Genomic DNA, 24,126 nt, shown 5'->3' on the forward strand with positions numbered 1-24,126 from the left:
GGAAACTCATGAACATAAACGATTTAGTTATCATATTTGTTCAAAGGAAGAAAGCAGGGAAGTGAAGGTCTCAGTCAGATCATACAACTGTTTTATTTACTCTCTTGTGCTCTTTACAGTGTCTCCCAGAAAAGAAGAACCCCAACTGGTAGGGAATGTGATTAGGGACCTTCATTGAACCAGCAGCAACCACAGAAGAATCCAGGGTTGGGAATGAGCTACTGGAACCCAAGGCAAAAGGACTGTTAGTGATAGTTTGCCTATTTCCTGGCCTCTAGTTGCTCAAATGGGAAAAAATAGAAGGAACTATTAAATGGGTATTGAAATGAAGAATTTTGAAGATCTGGTCATGATGGGGGACCAGAAGGAATGGGCAGGATTAAAGTCTGGGTTTTAAGCATCTTGTGCTAGTGAACACTTTGAGAGACATGGTGCCTTAAGATACATTGATAACAGAAAGTGGGGAGCATTGAGGAAGGGATCCAGCTGTGAATGGGGGGAGGGATTGGGTAGTGAACATGACTGAGAAGGTACTTCTGGGTGGCAGGGTAGGGAAAGGGATGGGCAGATGCACTCATTCTGTCCACTCCTTCTTAATGGACAGGTTCCACTCCCAAGTAAGGTGGTCATGCTTGTCATCATCAGTGAAGAAGGACTTGTTGTGGTAAGTGCCTCGAGCCAGCATGCCCTTGGGAGCCTCCTCAGCTGGAGTCAGGAACTCATACTCTTCCGGCCGAGGCCCGTAGCTGCCAACCATAAATGTTGCTTTATCCACTAGGAAGAAAGAAAAGTTCATTAGGGGAAGAGTCAGACAGAAGAAAAGCAAACACAGAAAACTGGAACATTTGGAGTACAGCCTACGGCGATCAAACCCAAAAGCCATAGTTTCCAAGCTTAGCTAAACATCAGATTTACCTGGGGAATTTTTTTTTTTTCCTTTAAAATATTTTTTTATTGGAGTGTCTTTTAATAATACAGTTTCACTTTCAGGGACTATGGATCAGTAATCTGCTATGAGCAGTGCCAAGAATCAGTGCATTTATTTATTTATTCATTCATTCATTCATTTATGTATTTATTTATTTAAAAGATTTTATTTGAGAAAGTGAATGAGAAAGAGCACAAGAAAGGGGAGGGTCAGAGGAAGAGGGAGAAGCAGACTCCTTGCTGGGCAGGGAGCCTGACCCCAGGACCCTGAGATCAGTACCTGAGACAAGGGCAGACGCTTAACCGACTGAGCCACCCAGGCACCCCAAGAATCAATGTTTTTAAAAAGCATCACAGCTGATGCTGTCAGGAAAGTTGGGAAATCAGCACCTTAAATCCATGGGGATCAAGACCCTTTTTTTATGGAGATATAGCAGATTATACCATTAAAAGTCTCTCATTAATTGGGATCTGAGTTCTGGTCTCAGCTTTGCAATCACTTACATCACATAACATTTCTGGGACTCTGCTTCTTTTTATATACAGTGAGCCTCAAGGGTCTTCTATCTACAACTCTCGTTCTATGAACATATTAGTTGGGGTTAAGGTAACAGCTGGTGATCAGAATGAACAGAACTCATGAATGGAAATACCAGATGGAAGGGGGAAGTCAATAATTTGGTTAAAAAAAAGTGAAGAACTGGTTCAAATGTTGAAAATAGCGAACCAAAGTTATTAATAGGTGAATAACGGGGATATATATTTAAAAAGGTAGGGCATTAGAAAGAATAACTAAAGGTCAGTAGGTACACAGGCAGGCAATGTGTACTTAGATGTTCAGTGTTGTCAATAAGTTTGGACAAACAGCTACAGGCATATCATCATCCTCTTGCCTAAGTGAGGCAACATAATCTTTTTACCCAAAGGAAAATAGGAAACTGAACTATTTTTTTCATGAGACTCGGTACTGGAAAGACCAGTTAAGATCTTCCAGGTCAACAATCTTCTGTGGGATTTGGATAATGGAGTGGTTGTCTATGTCATGAAAATTTGTCAAACAATTTTCCCCCTAATCCTTTGTTTAGTAATTTGGTGGAACTGACTTGTGCCTTACTGCTTCACACCCCTGGAAGAAGAGAGCACCCAAGGTAAAAGGGGACTGTATAAGTACTTCTATCACCTTTCCAAATTTCATTTCTCCCTGCTGATAATAATGGAAGGAAACTGAAGACAGTTCCCCAAGGCAGCTACGGTTTAGGTACAATTTGTCAAGTGCAACTGCAGATCATATGTCATATTATGTCTCAACCATAGCTTTTCTTAATTTAGAAAGAATTCTATTTCTTTGTTTTAAAAATTAAGTGCTGCTCCCCCACCCCACTCCACACCTGCCCACATGCTACTGCCAACTCCTGTTCCCAAAAAACACACCACTGGATAGATCCTTCCAGTCTTGGATTTCTCTGACACTTAGGTTTATACCTGTGAACTGCTTCTTTTAAAAGTTTTTTTTTTTAATTTTTCTTTTTCATTTATTTATTTATTATTTATTTATTTATTTATTTTTTACTTTTGAGGGTATTTTAATATAGTCCATTTTTATTCAAACTTATCTTGGTTACACTTCTCCTTTATGAATAATAAGCTTAAATCACAGAAGCTGAATGCTGAAGGTTAGTTGTTGATCGAGTCTAAACTCGGTCTCTGAATGTAGGCCTTGCCATTAATGTCTAGGTTAGGGGTATATGTGTGCTCCTTCCTGGGAGAGTGTCCAAAGCTTTTTGTCAGATTTTTAAATGAGTCTATGACTACAATTATTAATAAGCAGAAGTTTAAGTATCAGCAGGGAGCAGAGTTTGGGACAGCGTGAAGTGTGGGTCCCTTACCTTTCACCCCAGTCCGATAGGTATGTTGAACGTATTTCAGGCCTGACACAATATCCCTGTTCACCTGTAGGCAGGAAGGATCCAAGCAACTCAGATTAAAAATGGTCTTCATTTTTCCTTATCTTTCATGCTTATCCTACCTAGCTGAGTCTTCTTTGAAGCTGAAAGAAGGTTAAGAGTTCGTTCAGAGTAAGTGCTATTATTTTCATTTAGTGTGGTGGTGAGGCAGAGATTGGAGAGGAGATCACAAGACTCGACATTGCCAATTTGGTTTTAATCATCAAATACTGTGCTATTCGGTTTGGGAGTGGGGTGTGTTTAATTAAAACATTGTCTCAATATTCTTCATTACATTTTTCCTTCCTCTAAAAGTCCAAAGAATGATCTTGAGCTCTCCCTCCCTATACTGCTGGCCAGAAGACCATCCTTGTCTCAGCAAAGGCTACAAAGGTACCAATGGAAAATGTTATATGAATACCTGAAAACCCTAACCTCAGAAATGATCCACCTAGCATGAAAAACAAACAACAAGGAAAAAAGCTATAATGAAAATTGAGTCTAGAAGATGGTTGCACCCATAATTTCACTGAGATTGGAGTCTAATGATGAGGAGATGGGCCCCCAGAAACATCTTCCCTACATATAAATAATGGGTGAAATCCACTCATGTCTGGCAAGCATTTTGGATGTCTGTCCTTTTCAGATGTTGTCAGAGATGTCACCACTTCCCCAGGCCTTTCAAAGAAAGGTCACTAAAACAGGATGAAAATATACACAGCACAAGCACTTTGTTTTTCCATGATTCATTTTACTTAGGATTGAACTGGGCTGTCCATTAATTTTATACAGCACTCATGTTTATACAAACAAAACGGAGGTTGCGTCAGTACTGGAGAGCTTAGTTAATTGTTTGCCAAGATGAAGAATGAAAGCATCTTCAAATAATTTCTCCCAATAGTAATTATGGCTGCCTATTTGTTTTGGTCAGAGTAATTAAACCAATTTTTCAGTGCTACATTTTGTTTCGTTGGTGATGAGCTAGCACAGCAGCAAACACTGCTGGCTTAGGTTCTAGACTGTCACTTGGTAAAATCTATAGTATAAATCTATCAAAAGCAGACAGAATGGAAACAGCTTCATCAAAGAAATTGTGCTAAAATGACACCCAAACATTCTGATTACTCTGCCAGATGTGGCTCATACAAATAGGAAAAAAGGGAATGCATTTTCTAGAAGTCTCTCAGCTAGTCCTTTGGGCCTCATGGGAGATGTGGTCCGGTAGCAAAAAGACTTAAAAACAGGAATGGTAATTGCTATTCAGCAGTAAGGACTTCAAAACAGAATCCTCTGTTTTTCTACTGCTCCATAGAGCAGTAGATAGATAGTTCCATCTATCTATCTATCTATCATCTATCTATCTATCTATCTATCTATCTATCTATCTATCTATCTATCTATCATCTATCTATCATCTATCTGAGAGGGTGGGAAGGGCAGAGGGAGAGGGAGTGAATCTTAAGTGGGCTCCTTGCCTAGGACAGGCCGAATATGGGGCTCGATCTCAGGACCTTGAGATCATGACCTGAGCTGAAATCAAGAGCTGGATGCTTAACCACTTAACTGACTTAGCCACCCAGGTGCCCCCAAGGGATCTTTTAATATAAATATGTTTGAGATGAGTAAGAGAAAAGTATGAATATTCATAGTATTCTCTTCTTCCATCTGTATGCCCCGCTATATTGCTCTCCTTCTTCCCAGAAGGAAGAAGCCTTAGTGACATGACAGCTATGGAAGTCAGAGAGAATGTACTGCATTTCCTTGGGAAGCAGGAGGAAAAGGCAAAGAAATTAAAAGAAACATCCCAGGCCAAGTTTTAGAGAGAGCCATGAAGTTTGCAGGGAAGAAAGAGAACACCGAGTGCAATTAGGAGAAAGATAATGCAAGAGGGTTTTGTGATGTGTTGCTGGTGTTATAAATGCAAATTGTCTTAGATATTTTTCAACAGATGTCAGTAAAGATTTAAATTGGTTCTCAATTATTTCCAATTTTAAGCTGGTGTTTCTTCTAATGGTTGCTTCACACTAGGACTGGCCACAGATTGGTTCAACTTTGTGTGAGTCACACACAGAGAGCGGTTTTTCTCTTAAGAAAATGCTAAGCCTCTGAAGCAGATGGGACTTGAAAACTCCTTTCTGTACCCTCTTCCTCCATCACCTTAATGCATAATAGCAACTACTACATTCTCTTCGGCCTTCCCATCCATAGCTGAAGCCCATACCCCAGACTTTCCTTCTGATCTTATTCCCATCAAAATTTACCTGTCCTGTTTCATTTGGTACAAACTGGCTTACTAAATTGACAAATTAAAGTCGTAGCACCAATGATTAAAAATTCAACCAGTGTGTAACCTATCCTAAGCCTATTTGGATATAATGCCTTGGATATAATAATAATAATATAATATAATATATATAATAGTATAATAATATAATAATATAATGGGCATATTTGGATATAATATCAGACTCTCAGGTACTTCAATAATAAATAATACTATAGGAAACAAGCAAGTGAACCATAGCTCAGTGCATATTATAGAGTAGGTGTCAACAAATATTTTCAGAATGAAATTATTTTGAGGCATATTTATATATGGTACGCAGTGATTGTTCACAGACCCTGAATGAGGGGGGGAAAGAAGAGCCCAGTGTTCAAACACAGAGGGCAGATGGGATCTTCCTTGGTGGCCCTGAAGAATATGCTGAGAAGGGCAACCAAGGCAAATATAAGCAACTAAGAGCAAATAGTACATTTCTGACTTATTTGTTTTCAGCCAAGATTATTTTCCTTTTTTGCTTTTGGCTGTTCACTGGGGCAATATGTCTATTCATTATATGTCAATTTATCTCCTGTTTAGTTTTTGCTCATACCTATTTGCTTGCTCCACAACTATAATTGTAATTTCCAGTTATTTACCAAGGTCCACACTCCCTGGATTTATATAATCCTTGAGCAATTAGAACTAAGGCTCTCTATCTGTTCCATTTCTTACTATTAATTGATTCATACATTTATTGATTCCTCAATACATATCCACTAAATATGTAAAAAGTTTACATTTTACATATTTACATAAATTACATAGTTTTATGTAAAACATTGGAAAAAAGAGATATATAATCTCTCCTTTCTCAGGGCGCTTGGGCTGTACAGGGAAGAAATCGCACAAATGGTACAAGATAAAGCAGGGAGTACGTCATGGATGGGAGCATCCAGAGTTCCCAGTGGGTGAAGTGATCAGCGGAGATTTCAAGGAGAAGGTTCTGGTAGGGCAAAGGTGTGAAGTAATGGTGGGCCTCAACAGGTCGAGCTCAGAATTGGGGAGAGTACAGTCCAGATCCAGGGGAAAAACCACAAAAACTATGACAACATAATGCAAGACATTTGATTTTTTCTATCTCTGATTATAGGAAGAATGCAGACTTTATAAATATATGCAGGGCAAGATACTTACTTTGAAGTGAATTTTGACTCTGTATTCAACACCTTCCTTTAGCACAAAAGTTTCTTTTTTGAGGGCTTCAAGATCCCCTGTAGAGCAGATTTAGAAAGAGTTTATTCTCCTCAGAAGGAGAAATACAAGGAGATGATTGAAGTTTAAACCCCAGAGCTGTTTGCTGGGCCCATCACAACATGGTGCATGTGGACCTCAACTTGAAGAATATTTGAGATTACACATGTACATGCACACACATAGGCACATAGGCACCTGCCCTTGAAATGGCTGAAATCTTACAGCTAGATATGAAAAAAATGTGATAGCACTCCCCCCCCCAAGTTTGATGATAATGCTAAAATATACAAGGTATGGTCATCAAAGAGTTATGTACAACAATGTCTTTTTTTTTTCTTTTTTAAAGTAGGCTCCATGCCCAAGGTGGGGCTTGAATTCATGACCTCATGATTGAGGGATGCATGCTCTACCAACTGAGCCAAATAGCTGCCCTGACAATGTCTTTAATAAAAACAAATTTCAACCAGTCATCCCAGAGGAAAGCCTGAATTACCTTTTTATTTTCTCTATTGAAAATGATATTGTATATGTGGCCAAACAAAGAGATGATTAAAGAATATGTCCCTGCCCTTCAAATAAATAAATAAAAGAAAAATATAAGAGTATCAGCTATTTGGTTTTGTTTTTTTTTTTTTTTAAATTTTTATTTATTTATGAAAGTCACACACACAGAGAGAGAGAGAGAGAGAGAGGCAGAGACATAGGCAGAGGGAGAAGCAGGCTCCATGCACCGGGAGCCTGATGTGGGATTCGATCCTGGGTCTCCAGGATCGCGCCCTGGGCCAAAGGCAGGCACGAAACCGCTGCGCCACCCAGGGATCCCAGCTATTTGGTTTTGTAGATTTGGTGACGTCTGTGGCATTTTCTAGCTTTAAAAAATTTACTTGTTTGGCTCCTTTTTATTGTTCTAAATATACATTCACTTTTGTACTTAACTTTGCATTTGCATTTGTAATCTCACATTATTTTTCTTCAGGAAAGTCACTTAAGTGATAAAAACTTTGGGCCCCATAAAACCAGGATCTGACTCTGATTCTGGTACTCTGGTTAGAGACGTAAGCACTCTCTGTTCTTCTCCCAGTGTGACCCTGTACCATCTGACTTCAGGGGTGAGTGTATGTGTGCGTGTGTCTCTCTCTGTGTGTGTTTTATTTAGTTCTGTGCATGTGCTTCATACCATGTATATGTGTGCACATGTGTATATATACACACACTATGTGTATATAGTATGTATATAATAAATATACCATATATTTTGTATATATACTATATACCATGCATATTATATGGATATGTGATGTACATATAATGTATATATGTATATATATTTACACACTGTATATGTAGTATATATATTATTTGTATATAATAAATATATTATATATTTTTATATATTCTATACATTATATATGTATATATACACACACTATGTGTATACTGCATATATGTATTATATGTATATAATATACTATGTATTTTGTATATATACTATATATATTATGTGTATTATATATATGTGTATGTGTGTGTGCATATATACACACACACACACACAGGCATATATATATGCACACACACGCTAGGCTTCAACTCAGCAGCTTCTTGGTGACAGAAAACCATATTTGGGCATCCCGATGCTAAGAAAGTGAAAGAAATTGAGTTTTCCCTGCAATGTCATCAGGCCCATTGATTTCCTTAGCACTAATTCAGACCTTATCTCACAAACTGACGGTTATACCTGGTAATGTTACACAATTTCACACAGGAAGAGGCCTGAGTCCTGGTAAGAGAGAGAGAGAGAGAGAGAGAAAGAGAGAGAGAGAGAGATTGTCCTAGAGAGATACTAGAAGGTGGGGGTAGTTGAATTTATGTCTGCTGTAATGATTTCAGTTGAAGGGGAAGTGTGTCTTCTCAGCCTCTGATTTCCTCCTTCAGACAAATAAGCCCATATAAGGTCAAGAGTGGATATGTCCTGTGAGAGGGGAATCACCTAGCTGCTAAGGAGTCATGCTTTCCTCTGTCTCACGAGATCACCTTTTGATTCTGGGAATAATGTTCTTTTTCCCTGAAGATCTGCCTCAGATGCCTCCAACCTCCTGGCTCTGTGGCCCTTCCCTCATTCCTCTCAGATGCACATTGCCTCCAAAATACCCACCTTCTCAGCCTCTATCTCCATAAGATTTAAGTATCAGGCAAGGACTTGACCCTTGTCACAATAAGAGGAAAGGAAATAACACCTTAATTTATACATCTTTAGTGGGTTAAGTTGCTTATACAAGAATCAGAGCTTTAAGCTAAAATGGTACTTAACCGTGGAATTCCCAGCACTAATTGAAAGGTTTTAGATTCCTCCTTGCTTTCAGGTGAGTTCTTGAGTTGATATAAGATCAATATTCTCTGATATTTAGATTGTATGAATATTACATTTCAGAAGCATACAGCTTGATTCTTAATATTTCCATCATCAGTCTTTTTATGTGAATAGTAAGTCATTCCCATGCTGCTGTGTGGAGATAAAAATCTGAAGTAAATATAATGATACAAGTAAATATATCCAATACTTATGACTGTACTGTCTGTGTTCCATTACATAGAGACAGAGATTGGATTTTTCAGTAAGCACGGTAAATACTGTGTACTGTGAGAGCAATGATTTGTGAACTGGTCCTAGCATATGTTTGTTTGGGATTCACCTTAGTGGCACTTCCTTTTGCTGGGAGGGGGACAGATTAAATGTTCCCAGAGATTAAGTTTCCCCTATCACTGGGCCCCTTTGAGCAGAACAGATGTGTCCACTTACCAGTGAGGTCCATGGTGATCGGTCCTGGGGCACTCTCACAAACCAGGGTAAGCCGGGTGACCGTGACATTGGGGGCTGTTGGGTCTGCAGGATTCAAAAAAGAATGTAAACATAGAGAAAAGACATGTGTGTACAGTGTGTGTGTGTCTTTTGAGTAGAAGAGAGGGAACATAAAAAGAAAAGTGATATCTCTATCCGGACTGGCAATAGAAATGGAAGGGGCAGGTGCATCATGTCAGGCGTAATGACCTTATAAATTAGAGCAGTGCTATTTCTGCTTCAGACACTTGCAGGTCTGCCTTAGTTACCAACAGCAAACATTTCCTGGGTGGCTGTGGGCAAGTTCCTCTGCTAGGGCACTGCCCATCTACATCTTTTTCTGCTGTTGTGTCTGTGAAAGAGATGAATGGTTAGGAAAGGAAGGAGTGAGAAAGAGAAGGAGAGAAAATGTGAGAGGATGGAGAGAATACAATTTTAAGTGGTAGTCTGGAGTTCTTTCTAAATCCCCCTCATGTGTAATTTTTGCTTCTTTCAATGCTGACTTGCATTTTCTCTCCAAAAAAAACGTCATCCGATAGCCCATAACTTTATGTAGCACATATAGATTGTGCCTCACTCACTTAGCTCTAGTAACATTTGGTACTCTGTCTTCTGCACCTGCTCCTGAGTTCCTGAAATCTATGCCTTATAGGGCTCCTTCCACCTGCCCCCCATCCCCCCCCCCACATATACCTGCCACCACAGGGCCGTCCCCCAGGAGTGTTTTCTTGTATTTGATTAGACTTTCATCATCTTTGTCCATCTCCTGTAGCTCTTTCAGGGATTTCTGGGGTGGAGGCTTATAGTTGAGCTTGCTGTCCAGCTCATCGACATCCTCCTCCAGGTGTGCTTCTGGGGCCTTTTCAGTCATTTTGATCTATTTCAGAGAGAGAGAGAGAGAGAGAGAGAGAGAATGATAGTCCATTATCCAAAAGTCAGTGTATATGAAAAATGTCTTTGGGGCTTCTGGTAGCACCAACCTTGACCTAACTGACTTCTGTAGTCATCAGTGATTTTCCAGGGCATTTTTCCCCCTAGTTTAATCTCACTACTTTTTATGCAATAAGCATAGAAAGCATTTGGTCTTTTCTCTGACCTTCCTGAATTTCTCTGTACTGTGACCAATGTCTCCTATTCATTGAGTAGAACTGACAAGAATGAAATAGCTCATTTGTGAATAATGTACAAGTGAAACAACATAACACAAGTGATCCCAACTAATGAGCAGATAGCCCCAGTTCAAACAATTCTAGAAATAACCACAGTCCTCTAAATCCAGCCCCTCCTTTAGTGTCAGAGCTCTTAGCGTTGTATAATCTCTGTGATGATGATTTCAAAACACAGGGAGCTAAAGTAATGGTTGGCTTCTTCCCGTTATTGAATTTTTCTCTGAACTCCTGAAATACTTCAAAGGTAAGTCATGCAGCATTGTAGGCCCCCGTGACACCTGCCTGAGGTGTCTAAATGGTTTCCATCCAACACCGCTAATAACTCCCTGAGGGCAGATACCAGGTTCTGTGTTTCTCCTGAATCTCTCATAATAATTGAATAGTTTAGACAATTTATCAAACCCCATTGTTTGATATATTTGGATCTACACCTAAGGATCTTCTGTTCTTTTGAAATGACATAAAATACCAAAAGACTCTTTAAGTTCCTCCAGACAAGATGGTAAGGATTAGCATGTCTTTATTTTACTTTTACCTTTCATTGATCTCTCTTTTTTAGGTCCCCTTCCCTTTGAGTATCTCCCTTACCTCACCAGATTGCTAGTGACTTTATGCTCTAAGACCTCACCTGGGCAAACCCTGGAGTCTCCTTCCCTCATCACCTCCACTTATTTGCTATGTGTTAAAATATTGAGGGGGAGATTCTAATAGGATTATTCACCCTTAACTGTTAGTGACTGAATAATAGATTTAAAAATTAATTTGTTTTCTCTGTATGTTGGTAAATTGAACACCAATAAAAATTAATTTAAAAAATAAAAAATAAAAAAAATAAAAATTAATTTGTTTTAACATATATATAGTCAGAGATTTTCAGAGCAGAAAAGACCCCTAGAGGTGAGATATTCCAACCTGCCATGCAATCATTGAGAAAACTGCAATTTAGAGGTTAAGAGAAATGCCCAAATTTCCATAGCTGGATGAACTGCAGTGTCCTAATAAACTAGAAGAATTTCGGGCCTGTGGCTGGCAGCAATGGAGCTATTTAGGGAAACACGGGAGGGATTTGGGCAAGGAGATAATTTCCTGATTTCCTGTAATCTTCCCCCAAGAGTAAGTGTCTTCCCTGCCTGTGGTTAAAGACTACATTGATCCTAAGTGGCACAACTCTAGACAATATCCAGCACATCTCATCCTGAGTGACTTTGCAAACCTCTGTAAAGTCCCTCAGGGGGTGAAGCTATCTCTGGCCAAAATCAGCTGAGGTTTTGAGTTTCAATGTCTCCATCATTGGCATTAGAAAGGAAAATAATTTGGAAGTGAAATCAAGTAAAAACAATTTTAGCAGAAAAAGAAGGAAAAAATAGAGAATAAAAAGAAATGCTATCTCTCAGTGCATCAATCCTCTTCTAGCAAAATAGCAGGCCAAGCACCATGAGCTTGATCAAGTCTGCAAACAGCATTGCAATGCCCAGGTCTACTTCCTGTGCAGGAAGGAAACATGCAGGCTTGTTCCTATGGCAACTCTTGCCTCAGCTGAAGACTCAGCACCACTCATAGCTAAGCCTCTTGAGAACAGCATAATAAAGATTGTGACCAGGTCAACTGGTATTCCAAACAACACTCAGGGAAAGTGAATGGACTGGTTGGAAAAATAATAAGGATGCAGTGGGTGGATATTGGAGGTTATGGGGCATTTGAGGACAATCACTAAGGGGCAGATGAAGAGCAGTCCAGATGAGATTAATCAGGAGAGAGAGGTTCTCCTCTGGTGATATCCAGGACCCTGACAAGATACCTAGAGTGGAAGTCACATGACAAATAGGTGGACAGATCATCAGGAAGCCTATCTACAGATGAGGATGTCTTGGATCTCTTGGACAGGCCTTTCTGGAATATATTGCTTGGTTCTAACAAGTCACCTGCAGAAGATAACAACATCACACCCACCCACTAACTAGCTCCAGGTGATTTCCATAACCTGCAGGGAATTACTATTCTGCACCTTGAAATCTCAATTTTGAAAGGAAAATGAGAGAGAGAGAAAGAGAGAGAGAGAGAAGGGGAGAGAAAAAGACAAAGACATGATCTAGGACAGGATTTGACCACATCTGTGTGATCACTGGCAAGTCAATTTATTAGTCTTCTAGATCCTGATATTTTTATTGGTACTTCTGAGACTTATATCAATTACAAATTTCCTTGATTCATTGCAAACAGATAATAATTGCTTCATAAAAATGAAACACAAATTTATTTGAAAGGCATATAATAGCAGAAGATAACTTGAGATTCTGTATTGCTGCAGTAAAGAGGAGGAAATTCAGGACCACACTGAGATACTGTTAATTATATAGCATGTGAAAAAGAGATATAAAGCCAGATGAGTTCAAACCAGCTCAAAGCTGATTAGAAAAAGATAAAAATATAATAATACAGCAAATAAAGAACTAGAAAAAACAATTCTCCAGGAAACCTTCTTTAAAACATAATATTTGATGATCACCACATACTCTCCAAAGTGGAGAAGGAGTTGGAAGATGGACAACTACTATGGACTGATTGATGGTTCTTAATCTTTTTGGAAATTACAGGTCTTTTTAAAAATCTGATGAAAGTCACAATCCTCATAAAAGGACAAAAAGGATATGCCCATGAGATGGTGTATGCAGTCCAGAGACATTACTGGAGTCCAAGTTTAGAAACATGACCTTGAAACTGTGATTTCTTGGAAACATGAAGCAGAGAGTTGAACGTTAAAGAGGAAGCTTGCTTCTTTCGGAAGCCTGGCCAAATCAGCGACCCAACCTAGCTTCCAGGCAAGAATCATGTTTATCAAACCCCAAATGCTGGATATGTAGAAGCAGAAGGAGAAATCAGATAACGTCTGTGTTTGAAAGAATATGAACCCAAGCCCAGTTGGGGAGCAAATGTGCATGGGGTGCAGCTCTTTAGGGGAAGATTTTCATGGTCAATCTAGTTGATTTTGGATAATTATCTCTTCATTGAACTACATCTCATCATGCATGGGTGTTGGCTCTGGCTTTGATACTAATCTGCTGTAACACCTTGAGCAAATAGTTCAACCACTGTGGGTCTTATTCTCCTTCTCTTGAGGTTTGGGGGGTTGGAGCAGACCACCTCTAGGTGTGTTCTTTTTCGAAGCTCTCCACCTGTAGATTTGTCCTGCCCTGCAGCCCTGAGTCAGGGACAGATGAAGAGCAACCCAGATGAGATTAATCGTTAGAGAGAGCTTCAGACATTCAGTTACCTTATTTCACTTGTGTACATAAGAGACTTAGCCAATCTCGGTTTTAATATCTCAAATTTGCGTGAACTCTCCAAAGAAACTGCATTTTTTAAAAATATTTTATTTATTTATTCATGAGAGACAGAGAGAGAGAGGCAGAGACACAGGCAGAGGGAGAAGCAGGCTCCACGCAGGAAGCCCAAAGCAGGACTCGATCCCGGGACTCCAGAATCATGTCCTGGGCTGAAGGCCGGCCCTAAGCCATGGAGCCACTCAGGGGTCCCCAGGAACTGCATTTTTAATTCCACAATTCACCTCTGGGAAACCTCAGATTCTGCTGAAGCCTCAGCCATAATGGCTTATGTAGTTAGTAGATAAATAATTTCCCAAACTCTGTGTACATACTGAGTCACACACATCATCATTTTTCTGTGGGCTATGCCTGTGAAAGGGAGACTAGGCATTTTACAGAAATTCTACAACTACCTTCAAGTATCCAAAGAACAACTGGCTTTATCACTGATGATGATATTTATATTAGTTATCATACACAGTGCTAAATGCTTTCTCGAGCATTATCTCATTGGTCCTTACTACAGTCTCGAGGGTGGGCATTATCATCATTCTCTTACAGGTTAGGAAACTAAAGTTCAGTTAAGTAACTTGCCCAAGCTGACCTGTTGTGTGAGGAGCAGAATTACCATCTGAGCCAGGTTGTCTGGCTTGCAGGTGCTATGTCTGTTGCTCTAGCTGTCTCCAGTAAGAAGTAAAAATGAAATTGTAGAACCCATTAGTCATCTTGGTACCCTATCCTGAGAGTGTCCAGGCAGAGGGAAATGTGCTTCTTTGCAAAACTCTGCAGGCTTTACTGAGACAGAGAGGCATCACATAAAGAGGATTTCAGGGCAACTCTGTCCCGTGTCACCTTGCACAAGTCCCTGAACCTCTCTGCACTCCAGTTTTGCCCTCTGCAAAATGAAATCATTGCATTTGGGTGGTGATATGAGAGCGAAGTGGAGGGGGGGTTTGTCTGGAGAACCTCCCTTTGGGCTAGTCCAAGGATGATGGCATTGGCTCTTTATTTGTTATCTGGTCCACAATGTCTGGTTGGTTGTTTCGAATGGGCAGTTTTCTACAAAATGAGTACAGAATAAAGAGGTTTCAGAGTGGTAGGACAAGAAAAAAAAAAAAAAAAGAAAAAGAAATCATTGCATCAGAAGGATCTCTGAAGCCTCTTCCTACTTCAATGACTTGAATGCTCCTTAATTCAAAGAAGCCTCTGAAATGAGAAAAGAAAAGAGGAAGTGGAGGTGGGGTTGGGGGGAACCCAGTCCATCTGTGTAGAACTTTCTGGCTGGCCTTTTCTCACCTTCCTCTGCAGCTCACCCACTGTCCTACAAAGAGCAGAGGTGTTTTGTTTGTTTGGAGGTCATTTTGAGTTTGGTTTTTTACACAGTGAAAGTGAAATGGAGAATGAACAATTACATGTTTAACGAGGTTAGTATGGAATCTAACTATCAGGCCCCAAAACACATATTTTGTGTGTGTGTGTATGTGTGAGTATGTGTGTGTGTTTGGTACTCATTGCCTTTGTTTTTTACTTCACAGGTGCCTCCACAGATGAATTTTCACAGCGAAGCCCTCACACACTCATGTTTGCTATGCAGTGAAGCAGTGTAAGAGATAGGCGTGCTGAGATAGGAACTTAATCCTCTCAGGCCCAATTAAAATGCCACATTAAGTTAGGATGGTTACTCATGGCATGACTATGTCGAGCACAAATTGGTGGTTTTGCTTGCAAGTCCCGTGAAATGTCCAAGATACTGAAAGTGAAATACACTTAGGGATTTGCAGCAATCTCAGGACAGAGCACACTTGTCTGGTTCATTAATGCAGTTCCAAATAAGCAGAGGGCAAGAAAAGGTGAAACTCTTGAGTTCAGATGAAACAGATCATCTGGTTAATGCAAAGAAAGGTGATCTTCAATGCCTACTAGGATATGGACTTTGAATCCAGTGGCCAGAGATTCAAAATGTGGTTCTGTGTTGACTTATTGCAGGACTGAAGCAAATTATCAGCCACAGTGAGCCCCAGGTTTTCCACCAGTAGTGTGGGAATAATGATCTTTCTTTATGGAGTTGAAGAGTTGGAGAAAACACATGAAAATTTCTCAGACGATCCTGGCAATAGTAGATGTTCAATAAACTACCCATTCTCTTCCTCTGCTCCCTGCCCTGTGGGGCTATCTGTTCTGTTGCACAACTTCTGTGAAGCAAGGTAACTGACGCCCTAGGCACCCAATGCTTGCTCTTGGATCTGCAGTGTTGACAATGTCCACTCCTTCCATCTTAAAAATAGAATTTGCTTCTTTGAGGAGTACGGAAGAGACAAGAAGTTCTGGGAATTGCCAGGATTGTTTAGTAACTGAATCAACCTTAGAATGGGACTGTCACTTTATATTTCTTTAAAAAGCTCCCATATGAACAACTTCATTTTAGATTCTATTTATTGCTCCCTTTTATAATTGAAGCCAGAGTTCACTCTGTGGATGATGAGAAATGATAAAAGACACAGGCACAGCCAGGGGACAGAATTTCCTTTGGCCCTGCAGAGATTTAACCCATGTTCCAAAGTGGCCTGATTATGCATCTAGATGTACTGATCATGAATATGAGATAGAAAAAGGGAGATGAGAGAGAGACAGAGAAATATGGAAGTACCAGAAGTAGGGGGATTTCCATCAGAGAAGTACCTATGCAAACATCAGCATTCTCTGTCACCCTGTCACATCCTCTCCCTGCTGACTAGGATACATCTCATTTTCTCCAAACCTGGGGCTGCAGCTCTAGAAGAGGCCATGGAGAGTTGGGCCATCCCTGAAGGACTGCTGACATGGTAGAGCCAGTCAAGGATTTGGGTCTACTTTGCTGCCTACCTAGTGATTTAGCTTATTTGGGGAATCCAAGTTTACCCCTTGGGGCACCAGAAGCTGTCTTGGTCCTAGAGTCCTCCATGGTTTCTGAGAATGTCTTAGCAACATAGAAGGATTGGTGCCTCCTGGGTTCCTCAGTGCTGCTCTCTACCATCTTAACCCTATGGAGAACATCTGAAATAGTAAAGCTGAATGAGGAGAACCAACTTGGTGTCTGAGAGGACAGTGTCTTGTTAGGTACAATAAACATTAAAATCAATCATGGGGACACCTGGGTGGCTCAGTGGTTGAGCATCTGCCTTCCCCTCAGGGCGGGATCCTGGGGTCCTGGGATTGAGTCTCGCATCGGGCTCCCTGAAGGGAACCTGCTTCTCCTTCTGCCTATGTCTCTGCCTCTCTCTTTCTCTGTGTGTGTTTCTTATGAATAAATAAATAAAATTAAAAAAAAATCAATCCAGAGAAGGGTACAGATTATTAGAAGCAGAATTCTTTAACATTTCCCTCTGTGAGAGAAATGATACACTCTTTCTCCCCTGGATATTCACAGGATACTCTCCCAACCCCAACTCCTATGCAAAAGGAAGGAGAACTCAGTGGACCCATTCAACTTGGCCGAGCATCTACCCTGTGAAGTTATTTACTATGCTCAGGATTCTCACAAATCTTTCTTTCAAATAATTCTCGATGACAACTGCATCAAGTCAGCCATCATTGGGCAAAAGGCTGTCCTGCCATAATTCCATACAGTCACTGAAGTTTTAAATCAAGTATGAAAATAAGTAAAGACATTATCACTTGTGCTGGGAATATCAGCCCCTTTTAGAAAGCTCAAGTGAATTTTTACTAGCTCTGGCTACGGAAACCACAGCCCAGAGCTATTCGATCAGTGCTCACACAAGGGATGAACATTGAAGTTGTGAGAGCAACATGAGAGCCATCCCTAGGTATGCCAGTGGGGACTTTAATCCAGGGTCCTGGACAGCACAACGCTGCCTACGAACAAGGATGCCCAGAATGTGGGGTTAAAGAAAATTTCCCCCCATGGGACATTTCCTAAAATGTCCTTCTAAGGCATTGTAGCTATTGGTTCTTTTTTTTTTTTTTTTTCCTGTGACTTTAGTCAAATAATTTAACACTTACTATCCTCTCAGGATTCAAATTTGAAAGTTTCTACCACCAGGCTTGACAAAGAAAAGGCACTTAACAGATGTTGGTTCTCTTCCTCTATCTGCCTAGTTTGTAGTCTCTGGGGCTTCTCTCTTCCTGCTAGCTGAAATCTGTAATATATCATGTTCCCATAAATTGGCCCAAGCCAATCTTTCCATCAGAATGACTCTGCCTTGCTGAGCTTCCACCGAAAACCAAACCTCAATGTTGCTCCCAGCATACTTCCCTGGGGACAAATTCATGCTCTCCCAAACAAGGAAGAACTAAATCCCAGTTTCTGGAACATGCCAGTCAGTTTTTGCTCATCTGTAACATGGTTATTTCACGTGTGCTGGGTCTGGGCGGCACGAATGGAGAATGAACCCTTCTCTCAGAACTCTACACCTCTCACGAAAGAGTAAGATGATCTTATTACTACGCTTATGTCATGTTTGGGTTGGGGAAGGATATTTTCTTGTAACCTTAACGAAACAAAGCAGTGGCAAACATCAGTGATGTCTGCCTGTGGCCAAACCTCTTGATTTCCCTTGCTCTTTCAGTCCTGCAGGGAGGACCCAACATGTTAGCCCTGATACCAGTGGCTTCATGGGAAAGGGTGACTCTGGGACCTCTCTGGGAGAGCAGTCAGCCTTCCTCGACCTTGAAGGAAGGAACAGCCCAGGATTTATCAGACCCAGGTCACAAGTAACCCTATGTCTAGAGTTTAATTACACACCAGGTTGATAAAACGTGCTGACGGGAGCATCCTCTACAGGGAAGAAAGAATTTCAGATCATGCCTAAAGCGCTCCTAATGGTCACCAAATTCAGTCCTTTACGTTTTGAAGGCTCAGGGATCAGGTGTCCTAGTGGGGCTAACTGGATGTAGAACCCATCTCTTAATAAATTATTTGGTGTCTTCTATATTTGCTTTTAGTTCTCTCAGATGTAAAGAGCTATTATTATTTATATTATTATTATTATTATTAACTTTTTTTTTTTAAAGCAACAACAGCAACTACCTTTCTGCCCATCTGACTGCAGGGATTTACTAAGTGGTCTTTGTTAATGGTAGAAATCAATCCCTCTATGACTGATGAGTAAATAACACTGTCCTACCATTCCTCCCCCTTGATGGTTAAACCCCACAGTACCCTAAGGGAAGCTTTCCTTATGCATTTCTCCTATATCACCAGAAAAATTCTTTAGTGAAAAACAGTTTAATGCTTGACAGCTTTGAGTCTTTATCTTTTTTCTTTTCAATCAGTCTCTTTACATCTACCTAAAAACAGGAAACCACATATCTCCACCCCAGCAGCAACCCCTCATCTACTAGCATGTTCCACACCAGTTTGGGTCTACAGTCTTTTTGCTTCTGAATTTGGCTGGATGCCCACTCCTACCTTGTAGGAAACCCCTCCGGGCACGGCCCAGTAATTGCACTCATAGTCCTTTTTCCAGACACTCAGGATCTCTTTCCCTGGACTGCAGGGCACACCCTCCTCTCCCTCACTGAGCTCTCTCCCCTGAGTCATTGCTAAGATTCTCTGCTCTGACTTCCCCTTCTCTGCAGAACTGTACTTTCTTATCATAAAGTTTGTTTCAGAGATAATCTAAAGAAAGTAAGCTGGAGAGGGTCCTAGGCTAGCTGAGAGCTTGCCTCCCTTTCTCCCTGTGCCCGCCTATAGCCTCCCGACCTCGAGGTATTTCAACTTACATTCAGTGGCTCACAGCTCTCTGGGGTGCCTCTGTCTCTCACTCTGCCTTCTGAGTACTGGCAGTTAGAACAGGAAGGAAGTTAGTGAGGAAAAAAAAATGTTTTAAACCTACTAGAAGAGGAAACCCTGGGCTGTCTCAAATCCTGTTCCTTTGCACTGCATATCTCTTGATCAGTCAACTGAACAGTGTTCTTGTCAATTAATGGCACATGTCGGAACACGACTGCCCATATGAGTGTGGACACAGACATGCATGAGTGTTCATGCAAGGGCACTGAGGCCATAACCTTTGAGTGCTATGGATAATTGTGTGGATATGTCTAAAAATCGAGTCATTGCTGTGCATAAGCTTACTGAGGCAAGTAGCCTAAAACCAGTAGCAATAGATTCACATCAGCTTTACTTCATACCACTGACTTCTGTTCCTATCTGGTCTCTGCCAGCTTTCTTATCAGCCAGATATCTTGAGAGTTTGCTGGCAGCGAATGCAGCATGGCAAGGAATTACAAATGTTAACTGTGTATACGTGGCCTTAAACTTAAAAAAATTGCCCTCAAACAGGTTTTTGGTTTTGCTAGTTATAATTTCAAAATGTAGCTTTTTACTGCAGCACAATCAAATGTTACTTGCTGTAGTTTTCACTAATTTATTTAATTAATAAAAAAGTAAGGCACTGCTTTTGATTAAACCTAGGAACGCGGATTACAAAATAGCTTAAAACTTCATTTAATTCATAGTCTTCTAACTCAGAATGTGTGGTAATTTAACAAGTACTAAAATTGACTTCATACCATATTTAAGGAAATGGTTTGTGAAGTAATTTAAATGGGAACAAGTTGCCATATTTAAACCATTTAAAGGAACATTGTTTAAACATTGAAGCCACATTTATTCCATACACTGCGGATGCTGCTGTCAATAAAAAAATGCTTATTTATGTTAACATTTCAATATTCAGTATTTACATTGTTTCAACATGTGTAGAGCTGACCAATCAAGCAAGTATATTTGGAGAAATTGGCATTTATTTTGCTGTCGTTTAAACATGCTGCATTTTGTTCCACTTATTTTGTAAATTGAGGCTACCAGATAGATTGTTATCTTTAGTCACCGGAACCGAAACAGTCAAGATGGTGGTCATTTGGTGGGAGAAAAAATATTAATATAGAAAAATAGAAAAAGGAAAACAGTATATAATTAAAATTAGCAAAAGTACTGAAAACCGAATACAAACTTAGTTTGTAAATTTCAAAATGATATGGATAGAAACTAGCCCTTGAAAGTATCCGACTGAATTATAAATCGAAGCAAATATTAATTCACATGGAAGAGAGTAAATTTTGTAGCTCAGTACTCTCAAGAGGGGACACATTTCTTCTTTCAATAATATTTGTGGAGCACCTTTTTCCCCCGCAGCTACTGTTGTAAGTACCAGTGAAACAGCAGTAGACACCAGACAAACTCTCTGCTCTCTTGTGGAAATTATGTTCTAGGGGTGACAGATAACTAAAAAATAACCCAGATAGAATAAATTATTTAGAACAAGAAGGATTTAAAAATTGGGGATGGTAGATTCATAGTCTACATGCCACTCCCTATTTCTCACGTTATTAAGGAAGACAGAACTAGTCAAACAGGGTTTTTTTTTTTGTTGTTTGTTATTTTTTCCTGTCAAGCTTAATGTATCTCTAAAATATTCCTTAATGCATTGCATTGTGTATGGACATTAGAAGGTAGGGAAGCCCCTAAGAAGTGTCTGTAAATCAGTACGTATGTGTGCAGTGTGTGTGTATTTAATGGGGTGGGAGAGAGCGTTCATAACTTTCAGCAAATTCTCAAACAGTCCATTATCTCAAAAGGATTAAGAATTGCTAATTTAAAGCCCTTTCTTGATGATATAGCAATGGGCTTTCAGTAGCTTAGAGGACAACTGTCATGTTTTCCTAAAATACCTCCTGACGTCACTTCAGGGCAGGGATCTCTCTGAAATTCCCATTTCTCATTTTTCATAGTTCACTATTGACCTGTGTATATCAGTTGGGAAAAGAGGCAAAGAGACTCTTTGAAGAGGCCTACCATGGGAGACTTCTCCTTCGAGCAGTAAGGATGCTCTTCCTTTAAGGATCTTAGCTGCTACCAAATGAAATCAACAGGACTTGGAAACCTGCATAAGAGTTTCCAGAAAAATGACCAAAACGGGCAGCCCGGGTGGCTCAGCAGTTTAGCGCCGCCCTCCGCCCAGGGCGTGATCCTGGAGACCTGGGATCGACTCCCACGTCGGGCTCCCTGCATGGGATGGGGGTTGGGCTTCCCTGCATGGAGCCTGCTTCTGTCTCTCTCTCTCTGTTTCTGTGTCTCTCATGAATAAATAAATAAAAAATCTTTAAAAAAAAATGACCAAACCATTAAAGTATTTTCCATCTTTTCTTTGTTGTTACAAGCATATGACTGAAAGGTAAATTCTAGACAAATCTTCCATGGGTCATGGGCCTCAAAAAGTGGCAAAAGGCTATGGCAGACTGTTAAAGCTTTCTCTTTTTGCACAGACCTATTTCTTTGTGGCTCCATGTTGAGACAATAAATTCTCAGAGATGACTTTCAACCCTGAATGCTGTCCATTCAGAAATGTGTCCACAAGGCACTGTTAGCAGGCTGGCTAGGGGGCGGAAGTGGGGCATTGCAGTTCCATGGATGTCCTGGCTCTGTGTCTTCCCATCAATGTATCTCCGGCCATGGTTTCGTTTCTTCAAGCCTCAGTTTACCCACCTGTAAAAGAGGAATGATATCGAAATCCAACATTGCAGGAAGTGTTGGAAATAATGTGTGAGGAAGCATCCAGCAGAGTGAGTACTATAGAGTAACTGCTCAATACTCAATAAATGATTGAGGCTAAAAAAAATCATCACCATCATCATTTCCACATTACATTTTGATGCTTATTATTGCAGACTACATATGAGATTGACTGGGAGAGAGTCTTTTTCATCTAAGTGCTCACCATCAGCCAACACACATCTCAAATATATATATATATATATCTTATATATTACCTTCTTTTTCATTGAAGATTTCCAGCGTTGATCTTATCCTAGATCCTAGATTATATTTTTTTTCTGAATTAGAGTGTGAACTGTTTATACAATTTAATTTAGGACTCTGGTAGGCACTGCTTTGTGTTAAGTAATTATTTTCTGAATAGTAGAGTTATTTCTACATCAAAATATAAAATGTGTAAGGAAGGGGCTGTGTCTTACATGTCTTGTATTATGTGGAATGGCTATCATAATATTTACCTGAATTATGCAAAAAACTGAGCAAAGTTCCTTAGTAGATATGTATCTTTCTAAATTAGATAGAAATACCTACATTCTACACTCCTGCTCCCTTTCTTTCCTCTGGTTAGAGTGTTGCCTTGGGGAAGAACAAACATGAATATGAGTATAGTCATGTGTCCATAGGAGTCACGGAGACCAATCTGTATTCTGCAGGGGCTCATGGCCTTGGTATAAAGATTCATTTCCAAATTCAACAAGTCCTTAAGAATTCCCAGCTATATCCCAGCAACTGTGCATAGCAGCAGAGATAAACCCACTCCTAAGTCACAGTCCTAGACCTTATGTTGCTAATAATGTAATGAGAAAGACAGAAATAAACAAATTAATTTTTTGGGTGAGCTTGGGAAAAGAAATGTACACAGTGTATTATGAAAGAAGTTAGCAAGGACATCAAGGAATACATCTTGGAGGAAGTGACTACAGTGCCAAGTCTACCAAGTGAGTAGACATTGGGTACTTGACATGGGAAGTGTTGGAAGTGGAGGAGAAGGCATTTGAGGAAAGGGAAACCATGAGAAAGGTGTGGCATCCTAAAATGTATGTGCGGGAGTTATAAAGAAGCAGCTCCAGGTTGCTGGACTTCAAAATGAACATCATATAATGATGATAAATGTGCCTGGAGTGGGGCAGGTGGAGGGTCACATCCTAATAGACCTCTTATGCTATGCGAATAAGGAACTTGGTCTTGATCCTGTCAGTGATGGAGAACCACAAAAAAATAAAGGAGTCCCCTGAACAGTTTTGTGTTTTACCCTGTAGTTTTCTTTGGTAGCTGTGTTGATGGGTTTGATGGGAACAAAACCAGGTTGGAGACTATTTAAGCCTTAACTAAAGTACTCACAGCGGGGATAGACAGAGGTGGTCAGCTGCAAGAAATACTTAGGTGACATTGGCATGACTTGGTCTTTGGAGGGATGTGAAGAATGATGATGAAGAGGGGCAAGGACTTACAGGTTTATTTCAGGAATGACAGGGTTCTTGGTTGTACCATCAATTGATATAGAAAATAAAAAAGAAAAATCAGGTGTGTTGGGGGAGATTATGACTTAAGTTTGGACATGTTGAATTTGAAAACAACTGTGCCATGGATGCCTGAGTGGCTCAGTGGTTGAATGTCTGCCTTTGGTTCAGGTCATGATCCTGGGTCCTGGGATCAAGTTCCACATGGGGCTCCCCGCAGGGAGCCTACTTCTCCCTCTGCCTATGTCTCTGCCTCTCTTTCTGTGTTTCTCATGAATAAATAAATAAAATCTTAAGAGAAAAAAGAAAACAACTGTACCATTTCAACTGTACTTTTTCTATAGACAGAAAGATATATAAGCCTAGATTTCAACTGTAGACTAATGATTCA

The 24,126-nt window shown here is 40.2% G+C and overlaps 2 protein-coding genes across 2 annotated transcripts in view; one reads left to right on the forward strand and one right to left on the reverse strand.

Moving 5' to 3' along the window:
* Window positions 1–74: 74 nt before the first annotated feature.
* On the reverse strand, window positions 75–19,571 carry ARHGDIB (Rho GDP dissociation inhibitor beta). The gene is made up of 6 exons (XM_041736962.1): window positions 19,440–19,571; window positions 9,920–10,103; window positions 9,188–9,271; window positions 6,328–6,404; window positions 2,814–2,877; window positions 75–774 (listed from the first exon to the last, which is right to left on the reverse strand). The coding sequence occupies exons 2-6, from the start codon at window positions 10,095–10,097 to the stop codon at window positions 575–577; spliced, it is 603 nt and encodes a 200-aa protein (XP_041592896.1). The 5' UTR covers window positions 10,098–10,103; window positions 19,440–19,571; the 3' UTR covers window positions 75–574.
* PDE6H (phosphodiesterase 6H) overlaps window positions 18,028–24,126 on the forward strand; it is a 23,596-nt gene continuing 17,497 nt past the window's right edge. The window contains exon 1 of the mRNA XM_041736963.1: window positions 18,028–18,141. Within this exon, the coding sequence (XP_041592897.1) occupies window positions 18,029–18,141 (113 nt within the window). The 5' untranslated portion in view covers window position 18,028. The remainder of the gene's footprint in view (window positions 18,142–24,126) is intronic.

The sequence above is a fragment of the Vulpes lagopus genome, chromosome 21 (genome assembly GCF_018345385.1).
Source record: "Vulpes lagopus strain Blue_001 chromosome 21, ASM1834538v1, whole genome shotgun sequence".
Classification (NCBI taxonomy): Eukaryota; Metazoa; Chordata; class Mammalia; order Carnivora; family Canidae; genus Vulpes; species Vulpes lagopus.

Coding starts and splice junctions, on each gene's coding strand:
- ARHGDIB (XM_041736962.1), bottom strand. CDS start 10,097: ATGACTGAAAAGGCCCCAGAAGCACACCTGGAGGAGGATGTCGATGAG. Junction 6,405..9,187: donor GATCACCATGGACCTCACTG/GTAAGTGGACAC, acceptor TCTGCTCTACAG/GGGATCTTGAAGCCCTCAAA. Junction 2,878..6,327: donor GAGTCAAAATTCACTTCAAA/GTAAGTATCTTG, acceptor TCCTGCCTACAG/GTGAACAGGGATATTGTGTC.